Source organism: Hetaerina americana, unplaced genomic scaffold (genome assembly GCF_022747635.1).
Source record: "Hetaerina americana unplaced genomic scaffold, ioHetAmer1.1.p SCAF_5, whole genome shotgun sequence".
Taxonomy (NCBI): Eukaryota; Metazoa; Arthropoda; class Insecta; order Odonata; family Calopterygidae; genus Hetaerina; species Hetaerina americana.
The window spans coordinates 22,230,194-22,249,915 of record NW_027287095.1 but is presented as its reverse complement, the minus strand read 5'-3'; the positions used below and the strand labels follow the sequence as shown (position 1 = coordinate 22,249,915).

Sequence of the window (19,722 nt, the reverse complement as noted above, 5' to 3'; positions counted from 1 at the left end):
TTGAATGGCGGTCTCGCCCGCAGACGGACACGCGGGAGTTTCACCGAATATCACGTTTCGGAGAAGATTTGAAGTGTTCCCACTGAGGAGAACCGTGCGATGCCACTTGTTAGATAGAATTATAATGCCTTGTAATATGACTCGTGGCTCGTGCTGGCTGAAGGTTTGAAAGGGTAAACTTCCATCACATCCCGAAATCTCCCCACGCATTCCACAAATTCTCGGCAGTGGCACAAAAAAAACTCAAATGTTCCAATCACAATTGGAGACATAGAGAAAATGAATGAAAAACGAATATTCTCGACCAACTAGTTTCATGATAGTGGAATGATAGCTGATTCGACCACATCAGCATGTTATCGCACGAACGTGTCAATATGAAGGTAAATCACGGGCACTGAAACTAATTATACTACTCGTTTAAGAACTTTTAAGACATTATTAAATATATTCATTTATTCAAGTTCCTCCAGCCGAACTCATATATTTAAAAAATATGTTTGAGACAGGTATAGCATTAACAGTTTTCCACTCCTTTAAAATCCAACTGCAAGATTTAATTATTTGTTCATGAGTCAAAATCTTCTCATTAAGAAATTGAAACCAATCAGAGCATTCGCAAAGTAAGATTTAGTTTGCGCGACTTTTAAGTGATAAATAGTTCTATATCTATTAGTTTTGGCATCTACTTCTGTAAAATATTGGGTTATAATTTGTGCCATGAATAGTTAGTTACAATACATGTGTGAACCTACTACCCCAACATTCTTAAAATAATTTCACCATAACGTTTCACCTGCAATATTTTCTCTATTTACGATTATTAATGACGGTTTATAACATTCTACGTCGTCTTCTACTTCCCAATCTCCATGCGTCCTGGCCATTTCAAAAATCCGTCTGGTCATCCTCTTTCTCTTTCATTTCCTTCTTCATCCTTTTTATCTAAGTTTTCACCGGTCTACCTCCTCTTAGACCCCCACATGGTGCCACTTTAAACTTTGTTTGGGAATTCTCTAATATCCCATCTGTTGTTCGTGTACATAACATCTTAATTTGTGTGCTTTTCTGCCATCTTCCACGGTGTTCGTTTACGTATACATTCATGCTTTGTTTAATTCTCTCTAAATCCCTCTTTGATTTTCCATCGGACTTTCTCCAAAAGTAAATCTCGGTAATCAATGTTAATCTTTCGGATTTTTCTTTTATTGATCGGATTGACCGGTTTATTCGGATATTTCTTTTCTTTCGTTATCCACAGCTATAAGTTAAAATTATTTCTATGATACTAATTAAAAATTTTATGTTCCTTTTATTTAGAAATGGAGTGGCCCCACAGTAAACCATTCAAATATTTCATTTCTTTTTTACCTTGAATGCAATTTTCTTTCATGTCCATAGCTAGAGTTTTATTTTATGGATTTTTTATTTTAAGGTATTTATACTCTCTCTATAGTCCATAATATTTTCCCAATTTCTTTAATAATATCCTGAGATTATACATCAATAAATATGTATCCTATTTTGTGTATGCTAATCTCATGACCCCCACATGCAATATTTACATTATGTTTTCCTGCCATTCATTCCAGATCTGCATAGCCTAGTGCTAAGACACCTTGTTTATCTTGCATAGCTTAATGTGGGCATCAAAATTTCCCATAGGACGTCTATCCTATAGTATTTATTTTTCCATCTTTCAGTAATTGCTTGAAATAGATTTTTTTAAATGTTTTAAATATACAGCAGCTCTACGTTAGCCTCTTGTTCACCAAAACTTCCTGGGAATAGTTACTTTCAATTTAATCTTTTTTAGACTATTTTTACACAATATCATAATTGCTTTTATTATATTTATATCAGATTTTTATAAGACTGCCCACAGTTTAATTCGTGGTAACATATCTTTCTATCTTAGTATCACCGTAGTTCCTCATGCATTCCAGCTTTTTATCTATCAGTTGGGTTATACAAAACAGATGGACTCACATTTTTTCTAATGATTCTCATTTTAAATGTGAAATACATCAAAGTGACTCTTATAAATTGATAATAAAAATTTTACACTGTCTCGCTCCCCTGCGTTGCAGCTTCTAGATGTCATGAATGATAATGGATGCTATAGGCATGGGCCGCGTACTCAAAAACGAGGTTCGACAAAAGCAACCCAGTAGCACTAACAAATATTTTATCACATCAATAAAGAAAACAAGTAGAAGAAAATCAGAAGGAATATTTTATGGTTGGCCGCAAATCTTGCATGCGTATTTCGGAAGGAGTCAGCATAAGCTGATAGTGATAGTTGAACCATGATAGGAAAGTAAGGATGAATCTGTAATATTATTTTAGCCTTGTATTTTCGAAAAAGAAATTCCTTTTTATTGGAACCCGGCCGCAGTATCGTCCCGTTCAACAGTGCTTTAGAAGGCTAAGGCGGATCGAAGTAATAAAACGTCGGTCACCAACTCAGTCTTTTTCATTATACTCGTAGTTTCATTCCTTAGAAATTATCAGATTATTTCCACCGGTTCGAAAGGGATTGCTGGAAGACTACCGAAGCTGAGGGCATTTTGCAATTTTAATAAAAACTTAAAAAATTTCATTGAAAATTTTGTTAAAAATATATTGATTTTGTCAGGATTATTTGAACTAACATTCAATAAGGTGCCTCAAATTTTTCTTTCGGGCACTTTAATAAATGAAGCCGGATATTTTTATCCAACGAAATATGAGCTGTCACCTAGCAAGGTGTAACTGCATCAGGAATACCCTAAATAGAAAATGTACACTCGATTAAATACTTAGGCGTTACCCTCATTAACCACCTCTCCTGGGTTAAACTTATACGAGTAATATGTAGACAAGCTAACAAAAGATTATGGTGTATTATAAGAGTTTCGGGGAAATGTGATGAAAAAGTTAAAGAGATATGTTATCTTTCGCTAGTTAGGCCTCATTTGGAATATACTGCAGCTTTACAATAGAATATTCTCATGAAGTTGGATTGATTGCCAAATTAGATCGCATGCAGCGTAGAGGATCTATATTTGTAAAGCATCGATATGTCGCATTGAGTGGTGTATAATTATCATAGGAGCTAGATTGGGAATCACTCTAGGAGCAAAGGTTAAGTTACAGTTTAAATCTATTGCACAAATTGGAAGGATGTCTCTCTTTAGCGATAATGTTGACAATGTATTATTAGCCACATAGTACTATGATAGGAGAGATGATATAAATAAAATTAATGAGATTTTATGTTGAATATATAGATCTAAGATGTCATTTTTCCTACGATCGATAAGGGATGTGAATATCGCTGTCCGACCGCGCTGGGGGGGGGGGAAGTATTCTGGGGTTCAAAAGTAGTCTGGTGTGCAATCCCCCCTTGCGGCACACTAGCGGTGACTTGGAGAGTGTTTTTTAATAAAATAACTCAATTATGCGTTCTACCTTATCGCCTTGCGTAGATTCTCTTGTATTTTGGCACCATGCACGTATGCCCACCTTGCATATATCGTGGAGTATTTCTACCAATGGATAATCATTTGTCATCTATTGAAAGAAAGGAGTCAACAAAGTTCCGATACTATTAAAGTTATTGTGCACAAATCTGCCGTAAATATCACCAACTAAAATATTGTTGTACATGTGGAACAAAATTATTCAACAATTATTTTGTTTTGTGAATAACCCTAGTCGCCAAATTTATGGGAGTTAACATAGGTTTTTAGCTGCTGGATAAAATCATATTTCCTGATGGTGTATGAATATTACCCGCTGTAAAATGGTAGTTTCAAGAGTCCGACTATTCCATCTGAACAAACAGTTATGCATTCTGGCAGACCATGCCCTTTTTCTTGCAAGCTCAGCTAGTCAGAAAGTATCTTCGGCTGATTTATGGCAATAAACCTTCTCCGAAGAGCCAAAATTAAAGGTCATATAGAAGAGGAGTCGCATAAGAGCCTACTACAAACAGAAAAACATTTCTGCCGTAGGAAATTTCTTCCATTCTGCACTTTTTTCAACGAAAACCATGAAAGCATAAGCCAAGACATATTTTCGAAGTGGTATCTATAATATAATTCCTGCTCAGAAAATCTTTGTTATTTTATCGTAAATAAATACTAACAATTTTATGTCAAATACTTCATACATGCATTCAGTTAAGATCTCATAATTGCTTTGATCTAGAATTTTGAGAACAAAATGAAAAACACTTTCGTGATGTGTCAGTGTTGCATCCGTAACGATATTTTCGCAAATGATTGCGAAAATTTCAATAGAATGATAAGCAATTAAGATTAACTAATAATATTTTTTTTGTTCTGTTGCTTATTTAACCGCATTTCCTCTCGTTCTCTCTTCCTTCCTCCGGCCTGGATGGCGTCCCAGGTGGTCATCTGCGGGGCGGTGCCCTCCATGGTGCGATCCGTGCGACTTTACAACCAGTGTAGCAGCAGCCACGTGAGCGTGGACGCCAGTGGGAGGGTGCTGGCCGACGACGACAAGACGGATGAAAAATTCAGTAGGCAACTATTATTTTCTATTGATCACTTACAGCCTTCAAAGCCTACTACCTTACTCTCTCTCACTAAGGAATGAAATCCTGGACGGGCTTTTTTAAATTGTATGTGCATCCTAATCCTCTTTGACGTTTACTTCCCTACGTTAATCTCTAAAAATAAAGTTTATGGTACTTTAAAAAATCAATTCAGATGCTGATAAATATAAACGCTTAGTCGTTAAAGTACGTCTTATTTCAACAATAAATTGCGATTGAAATTCGATATTGTATAGTTGATGGTAAGTGACCATTTGTCGGCAATTTCAAATAAAAATGCTTGTAGGCTTTTATTGAGATTATAAATATCCTTTCGTCTTTCACGACCCACGTAAAGATTTCAAAAAGAAAGAAACCTGCCAAGAGTACACGTGAAATTTTGCGTAAGTAACAGTAATACTCGTATATAATAACCAGGCAATGACAAAATATTCATGCAGTGTTCTCAGGAAGCTGGATTTTAACGGAAACACCTTTCATCTTTCGGTAAGAGATATCAAAGATTAAATCTTCACGTTACGATAAGTACTTAATGTTGTAAAATCGGCTTCTCTGGGTTAGTATCTCAGCAAAATATATCCAGAAAAGATTTTTCGGAGATTTAAAATATCGAAATTACATTACGTGGAGTGATTCTTTATTCATGTTTAATCCACTGAGCCTTAAGAATAAAATCAGTGGAAAAGTAGATCGATCGTAGTTTCTGTCAAATAAAGCCATGGAGACGCCAATCTCAGTTTTCATGCCCAAAGTTAATACGTCAAATGTAATATAATAAAGTTCACACGATATTTTTTATCAGTACATAGATTGATCATTTTTCCTAATGAAACAAATCAAAACGATGCATTGAAAAGCGAAAATTGCTTTCTCAAAGAAAAAAATTTATTTTCTCTAGTTTGAGAACAAATCTTCCGCTTCAATTCCAACACCTAAACATTGAGTCATCTTTAAGGTCTGCTCCGATATTTCCGAGTCAAGGATCGATGTTGTGCCCACTTAAGTGTTTTTGAGACTCTCTGTCGAATTTTACGAGCTGGGAGAGGGGGAGAGACTGTTTTAGGAGAGGACGGCATTCAATTTCGCGAACCACGCCAATTGTATCGGCAACAACCGAAATAAACGGAACTTTTGATTTTCCCCAAAACGTCTCCTCATCTCCCGGATGAAACTTTCCATTCTCTAAGGTGGCAGTCACCACGGTTTGTAGATCCCCCATCGCCCAGACTTAATGGAATGGGCTGACCTGACCCCTTCGCAAACCTTTAGGTGGGCAGCAGGAGAGATGGGGACCGGAGAGAAATTGCGGAGGAAGAGACGAGGCAAGAGGTAAAGGGAGGAGGAGCATCAACACATCTTATTCGCATGCACACATTCCACTCCTTTAAATGTGTTTATTCATCTTGACCTTGTTGAAAGTCAGCTACAAGGCATTACGGAGTCGAATTCTTTTTCCGAGAGAGAGAGACAGAGAAGACGGAGGAAGCGATTGAGAAGAACTGAGGGAATAAAAATTGGAGAGAAAGCAAGAGAGAGGTGATAGACACTAAGCGAGCAATATAACACGAATTCCTAAAGAAGGACATGACGTGACGACTATCTAATGTCACTAGAGACTATTCCATTTGCGTTATGCCTGAAGATGAGTAGGCTGCCGAGGTTGACAAGTGAGCCGTTGAGAGAGGGAGGGACGTAAATCACCCAAAAATTAGAGAATGAGTTAAGCCCATCCTCGTTAAACTGTAAATCTACTGTTCGTAAATTCAGAGCAAGCCATTTTAATAATGTTGATTTAATTTTTAATAAAATAATTTTCTTACCTTTTGTAAATTACAACATGGTCAAGATTTTTTCTCATTTCCCTGCAGTCAAGATACATCTTCATGCATTAAAACGTGAGTTTCTGCACTTTGGCTTTCAGCGACTCAACCTTACACCTGGAACGCCCACCTTGAAATACCAGGGTTAAAAAATGTATCACCGAAAATATTAGGTACCATCCGAAGGAGAATACGCTAAACTTGCGGTCAAGACGTCTCTCCTCGAGGGACAAGCTGTTATATCTTAAATAACCGCTTTAACTTTTTCCTGTCTCTCTCTCTCTTTCTCTTCAACCACCACACTACGTCTCGGGTTGCAGTTAACCTCAATTGTTATGTTCCCTTAACCAATAGCTGACAGCTAAAATTGGTGGATTTTGGACTTGGATAAATGACTTCAGGTTTCAAGTCTGTGAATAGGTGGTAGGAACCTTAATCTTCGTAAAAATATTGTTTCAGAATTGAATCGCGAATTTTTTAAAAAAATAATATCATCTGAAAACTCGTCTAAAGTCATCACTTATCGCTCGGTAGGATTTCTCGTAAAACAGCGAGTCAATGATAAAAACCCCTTTGACGCTAGAAATGACGCCAGTTGTCGAAGGGATAATATCACTTTTTTGCTTCCTTTTAACTGTGGTAATCGAACCATTGTGAATCTGAATGCAAACGCTTTTATATTCACTGTGTTTGGGTTTCATTCATAAATTCAGCCCATTATTCAATTTCGAGATTGATCCCATATTGGACTCACGAGCAGAGACCTCTTTAGAGGCGTTCGGAAAAAATTGAATTCGTGACCTTTTCATTCTTATGGTGATAAAAAGTGTAAATGTGTCTGCATTATCATTCTTCACTCAAAGCAGATATTCAGCCCGAAAGCATTATCGAACAAAGGTAAGCTGATATAGCTTCTCTATCTTCCCACGATATTTGAGACCGATGAGAAAGGGGGAGACACCCGGAAAATGAGAAATCACACATCGCATGCATTATTTGGTAGGGTACTGGCTGCCCACACTGCCAATGAAATTAGGTGTTTTATGGGCAACATAAAGAAGAATGTGTAAGGGACAAATTGAAAGGGAGAGGGGAACGTGTATATAAAGATTCGAAATGGCAATCGCGGAGAGAAAAAGAGAAGGTAAAGTTATGCATAAACGGCTAGGAGGAGGAAGAGAAGAAGAAAAGGATGACTCGTAGGAGTGCGCTCTGCGTTGAGCAAATCTTTTCCTCTCCCGCCTCCCCTCAGACCATAGGAGTGCCGCCGCCTCTTTAAATTCCACAGATTCCATCAAATTTACTGTTGAGAATGCGAATAAAAGGTTAAGAAGCATTCCTCTTGTCCAGGGAAGAAGCGAAGGGGAGAAATGGAGATATAGTGGTGTAGGCAGATGCACAGGACGGTGACATGGCTGATTTTTTTTATATTTTCAATTCCTCTTCATTCATTCCCTCCTCCATCTAATGTGGAGAAACGCACGCGCCCTCGGGGGGCGGGTTATAACGAAGAAATAGTTTTGCAGAGCATAAAAGTCAAAATATTCATTTCGCATTATTTTTCTTACAACCGGGAAATGTTATGAAATCGTCCCATCCACGAAGTCCATAACCGCTTATGAAATCCCTCCCCGGGAAAATATTCTCATTTTTATGAGACGATACAAAATCTTATGTTTTCCCCTTTTATTTATTATTTGCCGCTCCATCTGAGCGGCGCATGCATTGCACGGAGACAGCGAGCGTGACGGTTATGTTGCACGATCCCCGTGGGGTTCCCAAGTGGAACGGCTGAAACCAAAAGCCGATCCAGAAGGACACATGGCGCGAGTTTTAAGTCCCACCCCACTCTTCCCCTAGTACTCCACCCCCTCCTTCATCTATCTCTCTCCCTCTCTTGATCCGGTACCTCCATTCTTCTCTACTCATCCCACCGCCCTTTTCAAGAAGCACGTCTATCCTCTTTGGAAACTCAACGGCGCCTCTTTATCCCGTCAAAGCAGTCCCACATTGCCCACCCAGTCCTCTCTGACTCTTCTCCCTTCCCCGCCAACCGTCGGCCCTTAAAGTCTAAACATCTATCGCTCTCACTTTCTCGCCACCATCCACCTCAACCCCCCTCCCCATCTTCCCCTCGTTCTCCTCCCTTTCATTTCTCTCATTCCCTCACCCACGCAAACTCTCCCCCCTCCCCTTTCTTTTCGATTTATCCCGTCTACCCGCCCACGGAGTATTTAATACCCTGACCCTCACCCCCACCTCCTCCACTCCACTCCTTGCGACTAGGTCCCAAAGCCGCACTCGAGTCCCGGGCACTTCCAGAAGTGCCTACACGCCTACTTGGAATTAATCCGTCTCCATCCGTGCTTTCGTAAGGGGGAGGGAGGATGGTGGAGGAGAGGTGGCGGAGTCGATCGGAGGATCCGCCACTTTCCCTCACTCGTACCACCCACGTTCCGTCTGACTTTCAAAGCCTTGAATTTTATTTCCATACTGACCAGCTACTGCGCATCGTTTAATTACTTTGCCCTGGGGTTTCATCATTAAAAACCGCCATTTTCTTCGCGTTAAGATTGTTTCCCAAGCTCGAGGTATCTGATTCGCTACAAACCGGTGTGACAAGATTAAAAGCGTATGCGCAAATTAACTAAGTCTGGACAGGGAATATGTTATGAAGAAAACGTTTAACCCCAGATAAATTTCATTGGAAAAAATTACATTTTCTACAAATTCACAAGTGTAAATGACTGATTTAATAGGAATTTTAGTGATCATAGGTGATATCGGGTATAATAAGACCGTATTAACAATCTTTTAAGCTACTTTTAATATTCCATCCCCCTCATTAGTATCCTTTCCAGCCTCCGTGAAATCAACACACAGGACCTTACCAACGCCAATTGTCAACTTCAAACATTCAAATTTAATTTCACTCATAAGTGAACAAAAGGCAATTGAAAAATTCAGCGAATTAAAGGCAGTGAAATAATGAAATGGAATGTCATTTTCTATCTCTTGTGCAGTTTCTCTTTTGAAAGCGGAAAGATTTTCATTATTACTCATTAAAAATGCTGTAATTAATACCAAGGTTTAAAACCGGTCCATCGTATATTTACTTTTATTTAATTATTCAGTATAAATTTAGCTACTAAAATATTTTCGATTAAACTAACCGAGAAAAGTCAAAAATATGATAGCAATGACTATAATTAATAAATCATTGAAATGAAGAGGCGGTAGACGTTAATTACATTAACTCTCCATTGTTTTTACATGGCTTAAGGTCCAATCCAGCATCATCCCCCTATCCTGTTTAAATAGTAATCCCGTTGAGGACAGGAGATTGACTTATTGATGCACCGTTCCTGGGACTGAGGGTCAATAAACTTGTTTACTTGGCGAACGTCGGAGGAATAAGCCGATTCAGGCGCCAGCCCTCCTCATACGTATATGATCGAGGGTATAGAAAAAAATTAAAAGACGCTTCGAAAGCTTAGCGAAGCATAAAAGATTGGAGGCTACATTTATGTGGATGCATTCTCAGGCTAAGGAATGAAGTATAGCGGGGAAACATATATGTATATGGGAGTGTAATGGCCTGAGGCATGATTGTGTAATAGTCTGAGCTTCAATACTTTTACTCCAATTAAGTGTAAGTGAACACCGGAAATAGAGAACAGGGAAAATGCGTAAATTTGAGCTTACTAAGATACTCAGAATTACGACAATGGAGCAAAAAACACATATTCTAAGGTTAGAATGATGAATTACTCTCATTTTCAACGGACGTTATTTTTAGCTCCCGTTTCACAAAAAAAGGATGATCTGTCGGATTCTGCTCATTCCTCGGGAAGCGAATGACACACTGCGACATACCGCTCGCTGCAATGCAGTTCCGTGGAAGCCATCAACCCCTCCCCCCCTCTCCGTTCCCTCCCCTGCCCGGCCCGTCACCCACACGCGCAGCTTCCACTTCCAGACACGACTTCCCTTAGCCAGGGGTTATGGCCAAGCTATCCCTAGCGATTCGTTTTCCCGTTTTGTTAATCTTCTTAAACGCGTCATATTCACATTAGGCTGACTCTATTATGGCGACTGCGGCTGGTAGCAATCTGCTGTATTTTAAATAAATATTCTTAAAAGCGGTAGGTAAATAATTTTTTACGTTTTAGTTCAGTTTAATAGTGAGATATGATAAAAATGTGTATGAAGCTATTGTATCATCATAATGCTCTGCATTTTAGCAGATTACCTGAATGTAATTTCCTTCGTAAACTGAAGAAAGTTTAAAAAAAACTCATGAGCACTGGAAAAGCAAAATTAAAATTGTTCATGAATTATCATTTTTTTTGCGTTTTACACTTACCAAAAATGGGGCATGTTCTTTTTTTTTAAATTGAGTTAAAATCACATGGTTATGGAGGAAGATATACCTAATGTTTTCTCTCTGACTGTAGTACTTGAGACTACTAACAGAAGTTCAGTAGTTCAATTTTACTGATGAACGATAGACGAATAGTAACCAAAGTTAGGATTTATATTTAAGCGACAAGTATGTTTTTTTATATTCAAAGCCATGAGCGCTAAATATTTTTCATTGCATTTATTCGATTTGTATGCAGTTAAGGCTTCGTTGGTTTGGAATAAACATTGAAAGAATGATCGACCCCATTTCTTTTTAAAGAATTCCGCTCACGTTTGTTGTTCTTCGACCAACTCGTGTCATTGAGATAAAGTGCACAGAAAACAATTACCAATCCGAAGATTGGTTTGATAGGTGCTAGGAGGTACATAGATTTCACCGAATATTAAGCCTAACGTCGTGTGAAATTCGCACATCCAGGTAGACGTTCCATATCCTTCCCTTTGCCGCCTATGGTTTCCCACGAAATTCTGGTACCCGAAAAATCATACAGCTCGGGTGAAGCCGAGGGTGCCCATAGAGCTGTACCCTGAAATCGAACCCGGGCCCTCCATTTAGTAGCCCAACGCTCTCCCTAGTGGATATACCTTGTAAATTTAAACTCACCAGTTTCAATTTTCTATCAAGTATGCTGTAACGGAGAAACAATAAAAGTAATTAATTGATGACCCTAAAAACGTAATTCTCACGGTCGAAAATATCCCTCAAGAGACGAGAAAATGATTCATCCATTGGGAAAACAGCGACTTAAAAGTATTTCCCAAAGTAAAAGATTCCTGAGTAATTCGTTTATTCGTTAACTTCTATAGTTAACCGGGTCCGCATATAATTGTGATACCCGTTATATTAGGGAAGGAAAGCAAATTTCTGCAAAATGCTGAAAGTGGAGAACTCTCAAAACATGGGCACCTGGAACGTAGGAGTCTTCACTTCGATTCGGACATGCAGTGTCATTTGTGCTTTGGGCAAAGGGGTTTCCCCAGTTTAAGGGTGGTATGGAGACTTCGAGCCACGAAGTCTCAATTTGCAAAACTAAACATTGTAATAAATAGATAGTAAATTTGGCATCATTATAAAAGATCTTAGGGTTACCTCCTTCCGTGATCTTAAAATGAAGACCTCTGCAAATATTATTTTATGACGAATTAATTATTGATTTAGTATAGTAAAACACAGCGGTATCGTTTAATGCCGGGTTAAACGTATAAAGATCCACTATAAAGTGGTTGGAAGCTGTAGCAGCCCGAAAACCTTGGCGATTCACAAAAACTCTCTCTCAAGAAAACATAGGATAATTTTAGTACCATTTTTATTTTTGTATCAAAAATTAATGCATTTTTACCGATTTTGTTTCATAATAACCGGTCTAGATTCTATTTTGAACCATGTTTTTCAACTATATTTAACGACAAATGCAGTGAATCAACCTCTTTGTGGGGCTAATCTCGGCGATTCCATCTAATAATCCGTAACACACTTTGTAAATCATCTTTCGATTTCAATTTTCTTGCAGTCTCTTTCTTTAACAGTTGACTGGGCTAGTACACGCGCAAGAACCCTTTCCATCTGGTAAATAAATGTGTAACTCTAAAAAAAGAGATTTTCTCTTGCGCTTGACTCTTGTTACGTAAAAATAAAGAACAATGATGATTCAAGTTCATTCAGTCCCGTTTCACATGGTTCTGGAAACCGTAAATGAACCCAGACGGGACATCCCACACTAGGGAATCCCCGTGGAGTCACGCAAGCATATGCCCCATCCCCCGAGAAAAAACAAACTTAATCGTATTACGGAGATCCTTTCGCCGCGCTCGGAATAGCCTGCAGTGGGAGAGGGGGAAGGGTGGGATAAAGTGAGGGGGAGGCCGTAGAATTTTGTGATAGGCGACAATTCCTCCAACTCTGTCTGCAGTTGCTTTTTATCCCTCGTACCATCCTCATCTCGTTTGTCCGTCACTTTACCCCCAATGTTCCCTTTAGTCCTGTCGACTGACCACCAGTTCACCGCCCTCCCATCAACGTGAGAATGTCTCGTTCCCTGTTCCTCCGATTTTAAAGATTGACGTGAACAGGCAGGTAAGCAGCAGAAAATGTTATACGACATATCTTGTAAGCAATTGTAACCTTCACGATGTCATATTTTTCGTGAAAACTCCACGTGCACTTCCGAGACTCACTTCTCAATAGCATTCTCAGAAGTCATCTAGGTGAGATCAGTGTTTCAGATAAAAAATAAAATCCATTGAAAATTATTTTCTAGTCCACGTAACTAAAAACATTAAACCTAAGAATTAATTGCAAAAATCACACGCCGTTTACATAAAGTGAAACTGAATGGCAGATAAAGAGGATGTAATTTATCATACATATTATGCTGTGCTGAAACTTAAGTGAGCTAATATGCGGCTAATTATCCCTTTCATCCGTCTTAAATCGGCATTTGGACATTCTTGGTTTCCAGATAAATTACATAAAAGCTTCTGGTAATAAAATCTTACTGTGTCCTCAGTTGCCTTTTGGGGGTCGGATAATGGACCTTCCGGACTGGATCAGGCCCAAGTACCGTATGTTACGCATCGCTCAAATGAATCCCCTCGTAGTCCAAGACGCAATGCAAACTTTTCCATAGTCAATAACCTTTGAAATGATTCCGCTGTAAAAATGGAAACTCGTAAAATCCTCCTAATGACTTAATTATTATTCGACCACAACGATGGAAATATAGCCCTTTTCAAGTAAAGAGGATAAACTTACGGGTTAGTCACCATACTGATAAAAGAAAATAGAGTTAAATATCGGTAAAAAAAATAATCACAAGCAGATGCACCAGCCCTTGCTAGTTAACGCTTATTTTTGAGTTAAAGAAATAAAATGAATTGGGAAAGAATGAAAAATTATTATTCCACTAAGGATTTCTCAATAAATTGTCTAAGCTATTAAAAAAAAAATTTGATAATCGGTTGATAAATTGATGATGCTTCCAGATTTCCTGTAAATTAAATCCTTATTTGCGGTTACTATTCTGAGTCTTGGCATCTCTTAAAAAAGCTATTTTAGATCATCATCTCTCAGAAACTCTGGAATCAAGATATTCTCTCCGTTTACTTCGGTCGCGCAGTTTTATTCCTCGGTCATTTTACTTCCATTTAATCTATTATTGGTATCACCGCAATTGCTATAATTGTACGTACTTTCGTAATCATACTATCTCTACCCATTGATCGATTCCCCACCAGCGTGATACGTCCATATTGTTACAACTAACTCTATCATACCTATTACCTATTTTGTCTTCGCCAGTTCATTTCTTGAAAGTTCAAAATCTTCCACTAAATTTACTATTCCTCAACATTTTTACATTTTCCTACCACTGTTTCAACGCGTTATTATTACGGCACAATATTTAATAGGTAGTACGCCTTTAGATTGACGCAAATGAGTTTAAACAGCCTGGTGAGTAAGGTAAGAAGCGCGGAAATTAATAAAACCTGTTTAATATCAAGTACCAATTGTCGTCCACATAGTAAAGCCATTAACGCTAGGAACTGAAAATTTGACTGTGATACATGCTATTCCGTTTTGCCGTTGAAACACATCCTTGGCGTAATTCGATAAACCGGGGTGTAACTTTCTCATGAATTAAAGTTCAGTTATGCTTCATTCCGTCGTCTCCTTTTCTGTAAATAGGACAACCGAACTCATCACTAAATACTTTCTTTCCCTCGCACTTATTGCATGTCTGCTACTTTCTCCCATCTCTCCGTATCTCTTCTCACCCTTTCGCTCCTTTCCCCTCACACTTCACCCTTTCCTCTTTCTTTCCACCCAACAATCCACCCCGCCCCCCACAACTCTACGCTCACATCTCTTACTCCCGATCTTATCTGGACAGCCCGCCATCGCAATCCTCCCTTCCCGCACCATCCCCTACTCATTCATCCCCATCCCCAAGCGTATATATATCCTCCCGTGAAGAGGTCTGCCGAGTTGATGAAGCGAAGAGCGGAGGGTTTTGACGTGGCCCTGGAAAACTTTTCGGCCTCTCACTTAAGCCAAGTAGTGGCAGCCGTTCTCGGCACTGGAGCAATCGATGGGAGCTTTGAAGCGGCGCCAATCGCCACTCATTTGTCAAAAAAAGGAACCCATCCTCCCCACACACACACACATTTATACCCTTTTGTCCTTTAGGTTGCGAGAAGGCCAGCAAGAGTGGTTAGAAAAGAGGAGGGGAGCGTTGAGGATGACATTTCGACGGCGCCAGGAGATATACCATTATTTTCGAAATCGATACGCGTTTCGCCATCGTCTGGTGACCATTTTCGCGCGATGTAATTAATTTTGGAACCAATTTCGTCTATTTCTAATGTAAAATGATGGCATCGATGCATTTATCGAGCTGTTGTTTGGATGGGAGTGTATGTAGGAAGAAAAGATTTTGCAGACAAGCCATGGATAAACTCTGGATATTTTTTGTTAGGTTTTTTTCTATCGTAAACTTGAAAAAAAAATAGTGATGGCCAGTTACAGGAAGTCATAAATGCCTCTTTGTTTCTCCTATGTCTATATATTTGAGAAACATTACTTCCAGAAGATTTTTTTGCATTTTATGTTTCTGAAACTGTCCCATTGCACAGATTTTACTTTTTCATTTCAACATAAAGGGCATGTGCAGGTTGGGATGTATTATGGGATGGGAATTAACTGAATGTATTATTTACGTTATACCAAACTTCCGAGGGGGAAAGGCATTGAAGCAATGGGCTAGTCATTCAGACAGTAATTTTATGAAATGATTCTGCAGAAGGTTTAGTTCGTTCTTATTAATGCCGAACATTTGTCGAAATTGATCTATCTACTTAGTTTCACATGCAATTATACATACATTATTTTCATTTTTTTCCAAATAAATTGGCCTTGTGGTGTTTTTGGGCGAAATAAATAGATTAAATTTCATTGGGTAGCAGTTTTGGTAAATTTCTGTTAAATTTAATAAATCACTCTGGAAGTACCTTAACTCTTTGATAAACATTTTGGGCGGAGATAAGACGAAAGAAAAAAAGGAAAACATTCGGGCACATGAGTGAAATGAAAATTTTAGAGGGACATGTACAAAGTCCCATCGATCGCGAAGCACCCGCGCATTAAATCACCCCCCTACGCCTCCCTCTGGCCTGTATAAGCCGCCAGGAAGGAAACTTCAACACATTCCCCGTGCGTGCACGACATCCTCCCGATTGAAAGCAGAGTGAAAAAGATTAGGTAGAGTGGGGTTTACAAAACTCACCCTCCCTCCCGACCTCCATAAAAATATTTTTTTAAAGTCTCGCCAAAATGTTACCCTCTTAGTTCTTGTTCATGTCCACATCCCCCGGCCCGAATCGTTGAGGAGGGCGGGGCGCGGGGAACGGGGAGGGACGGTGGAGAGAAGCGGCGCGAACCGTGCGCCTATTGCGTGGAGGTTCGGGTGAACGAAGTGAAGCGTGTCACGATCCCGGAGGGAGGGGGCAGAAAAAATAAATACACGGCCCGAGTGACTTTTGCTTTGATGTCGGCGAAATTTCAAGCCTTCCCGCCGCAGCTAAGTCCAGTATTTAAGCGGCGTCTTTCAAGGGTCGAGTGGACTAAGAAAATAAAAGCACTTCGACCAATATTTTAGCATCACCGAAAGAATGAAGGAGAGACGAAGAGCTTTTTTTCACCAAAGGAAAAACAGATTTTGTTCCATTTCACCCCGGCACACTTTGCATCAGAGGTTCCATCCAATTAAAACACGGTTGAGAGAAAATGATAAACGAAATGCAATTCCATTGTCCACCTGGAATCTCCGCTAATGGGCATCGATTTCCTTCTCCCGCCGCGAGGTTCTAAGTCAAATAAAAGGGACAAGGTGAGGGACAGAAATCCGGAGAAAGAAAAATGTCACTCCAGACCAGCCTAGAATTAAAACTCCATCCCTCTTCCTCTTATTTTATCTCCAACCCTGTACCTCCCCAGACGAAGAAATGTTTGTCCCCACATTATGCTCTTTTTTCTGTGTCAGTGAATCCGAGGAAGGAGCGAGGGAGAGTGATTCTCCTTCGTTGAGTTCTCTGGCACGGAGAGTCAAAAGCGGGGTATGTCGTCGTCCTGCAGAAACAGAGTGCGCCCTCGATATGCAAATCCTTGGATTTGATTGTTTTGTGTCCCTTTCGTTGGCGACTGCGAGTGCCTACTGTTGTTTCGTCGCAGAAGCTCCTGATTTCCCTTGATAAAACTATTGCATCAGAAATCGATTCCATGAGATAGGAAATCGTGTGCGGAAAAAGTTGAAACTATAGAATCGCTTTGATGTTCTCCGAATCCGTCACACCCTCATCACCGTATTTCAAAATGATTCCAAGTATTCACTTAATGGTAAAACCGGATAGATTCTATTTAATTTTCAAGCATAACATTTAATATATCAATTATGGATGCTGAAATTACATTACATTGAAATATGAGTGGTATTCACAGCTGATTCACTCATCAAAACATGGAAAATTGGAAAAGTTGACCAGTGAAAATTAGCTTCTAAAACATGGTGCTGGAGGAGAATGCTGAAGATTGAATTGAAAAACAATGTGACGAACGAGGAAGGACGTATACATAAGAGAAGAAGAAGAAAGGATCACAAGGAAAAATCTACGGCAAAGAAGTACTAGAAAGACTGGGCACACCATAAGGTATAATGGATTGGTTCGAAACACAATGGAAGGAAAAATTGAAGAGAAAATCCCATAAGGAAAAGCAACGGGAGGAACGTACATAAGAAAAATTAAGGACGTAAAACAGAACGAAAGTTATCAAGAGATGATGGAACAACATTGAATAGAGAAGAGAGGAGGGCTGAGGTAAACCAATATTAGGGTTGATATACTAGTGATGATGGCAATCATAAACACTAGCCATATAAATTCTTACATGTCACTACTAAGATTCATTTACAATCGGTTAACCGGCTGTAAAACTCATTAGAATAAATTTAAAAAGAAGACACCCAGTCTACAGTGAATACTCAAACTGTTGAGAATTTCCTGGGACATTCAACGATACTAAATAGGTTTCAAAAACAAATAATCATTAATTAAGCATTTTCTTCGATTCATCTAAATGTTTAAGTATGGCGATATTATTGTCTTAGAGGAATTCTTAGTACGGAAATGGAATTTTGCCCAGCAATTATGTTTAGTTATTCCCAAAAATTTAGGGGTTTATATTTATCTTAGTATTTCGTGAGGGCAAATACCGATTAATTATTTTAAAGTTCCTCTTTATCTGTTATACAAAATTGATCATTTTATTAATGAACATGGGTATTATCTAGTTGATCAGGTAACTACCAAGTCTAAAATTGAATGCCATTCTAGCGCTGTCTGTCGGCCAAATTCGTGCCACAAATTCCATTTATCACACCACCGAATTTGTCAAAAAATAATACTTTCAATTCTTAATATTTTAACACGTCCTGCATTCTTAGTTAGAATCATTATGTTAATATTGTTGCTCATATCCGAGCGAAGCAGGGATCTTTTCCGCGCTAAGGACGTCAAGCGTTTCATCAGCACCTCAACACAATGATCTGTTGCACAGAGGGAAAATTCAGGAGTAATGACGCTGTGGAGAGGAGGACCAAACTAGCCGAAAAAGTTTGCAGAACTATAACATTTCACCGAGAGCAGAGACGTGGAAAATAGTACATACTGGGTGTAAATAGGAAATATATAGTTCAGAGTACGAAAAATAGATAAGCCCGTTCTATTAAACTCTATATTTCTCTGAAGGGAGATAAAGATGGATTTGGCGGCTCTGTTACCTCTCTAAAAGAGTTGTAAAAACCCCGAGTGACTGACATGACAATTACCACCATTTTCTCTCATTCACCGTGAAGGGAGAATGAGAGTGCATATCTCTTGTCCTCTCCTCGAGAGCATGCATTGACACGTACTCTTGTGTATGGACATTCCTGCTACTATCATATTTAAGAGTGCCACCAGTCATTGGATTTTTTCATAGTTCTCCAGGTTTTGAATCTTATAAAAATTTGAAGATTTAAGTCTTTCGGGGTTTACTCCGAATTGGTCCATATTTCTGGGACGACAGTTTCGCTGGCGTTGCAGTCGGCGTCTTCAGGTCGGAAGTGCAACGCCGGCGAAACTGTTATCCCAGAAATATGGACCAACGCGGAGCGAATCCCGAAAGACTTAGATCTTCAATATCTGCACACCGTGAGAGCCTTCACGAGAAACGCATAAAAATTTGTATATGTACGCAATTCACGTCTATCTCCTTCGCGGTATTTAAAATAAAAATAGTATTTTCTAGGAGGTAATTTCAGTTGCTCCCTTTAACCAATTTCTTCGATAGTACCCTATTCTTAATATATTCGAAGTTTTCAGGTTTAACTCCGTGGGAATCCATTATCACTTACGTAAAAATACCAATGTATCTTTCCACTCAATTTTATTCGGTGCGACTAGTTTCGAAGTATCGGTGTCATCCTCAGTTACCCTATTCTTGGTTTATTTCTCCTCTTTCACATTACATATTGTTTCATGTATGCTCTTCTTTTCCTGAGACGTTTAATATCCCTTGCCTTCCGAGTCCCTTTGAGTCATTCCCTTTTGGTTCGTTCATTTTCAAACAATTTACTATGATCTCATATGCTCTACACTATTATACAGTGTACAAAAAGGGAAAAAAGTAGGATTGTTCCAGTGAATGAGGACTTGCTGCGATGCAAATAATAAGCAGAAAAATAGTTTATCTTTCCAAAGCACACAATGTTTAGTTTAAAATGTTAATTGTTCCACTAATCCCCCGATTTCCCCCAGTTTTTTCTCCGATTTAATGCTTTCCACCATTCACAAAGGATTTAAGCGAATATATTCCGGTTT

At 39.0% G+C, this 19,722-nt stretch overlaps 1 protein-coding gene across 1 annotated transcript in view; it reads left to right on the top strand.

The window, feature by feature from the left end:
- Positions 1–19,722, top strand: part of ths (thisbe) — a 185,386-nt gene that overhangs the window by 156,958 nt on the left and 8,706 nt on the right. The window contains exon 3 of the mRNA XM_071591756.1: positions 4,396–4,528. Coding sequence (XP_071447857.1) covers positions 4,396–4,528 — 133 coding nt within the window. The remainder of the gene's footprint in view (positions 1–4,395; positions 4,529–19,722) is intronic.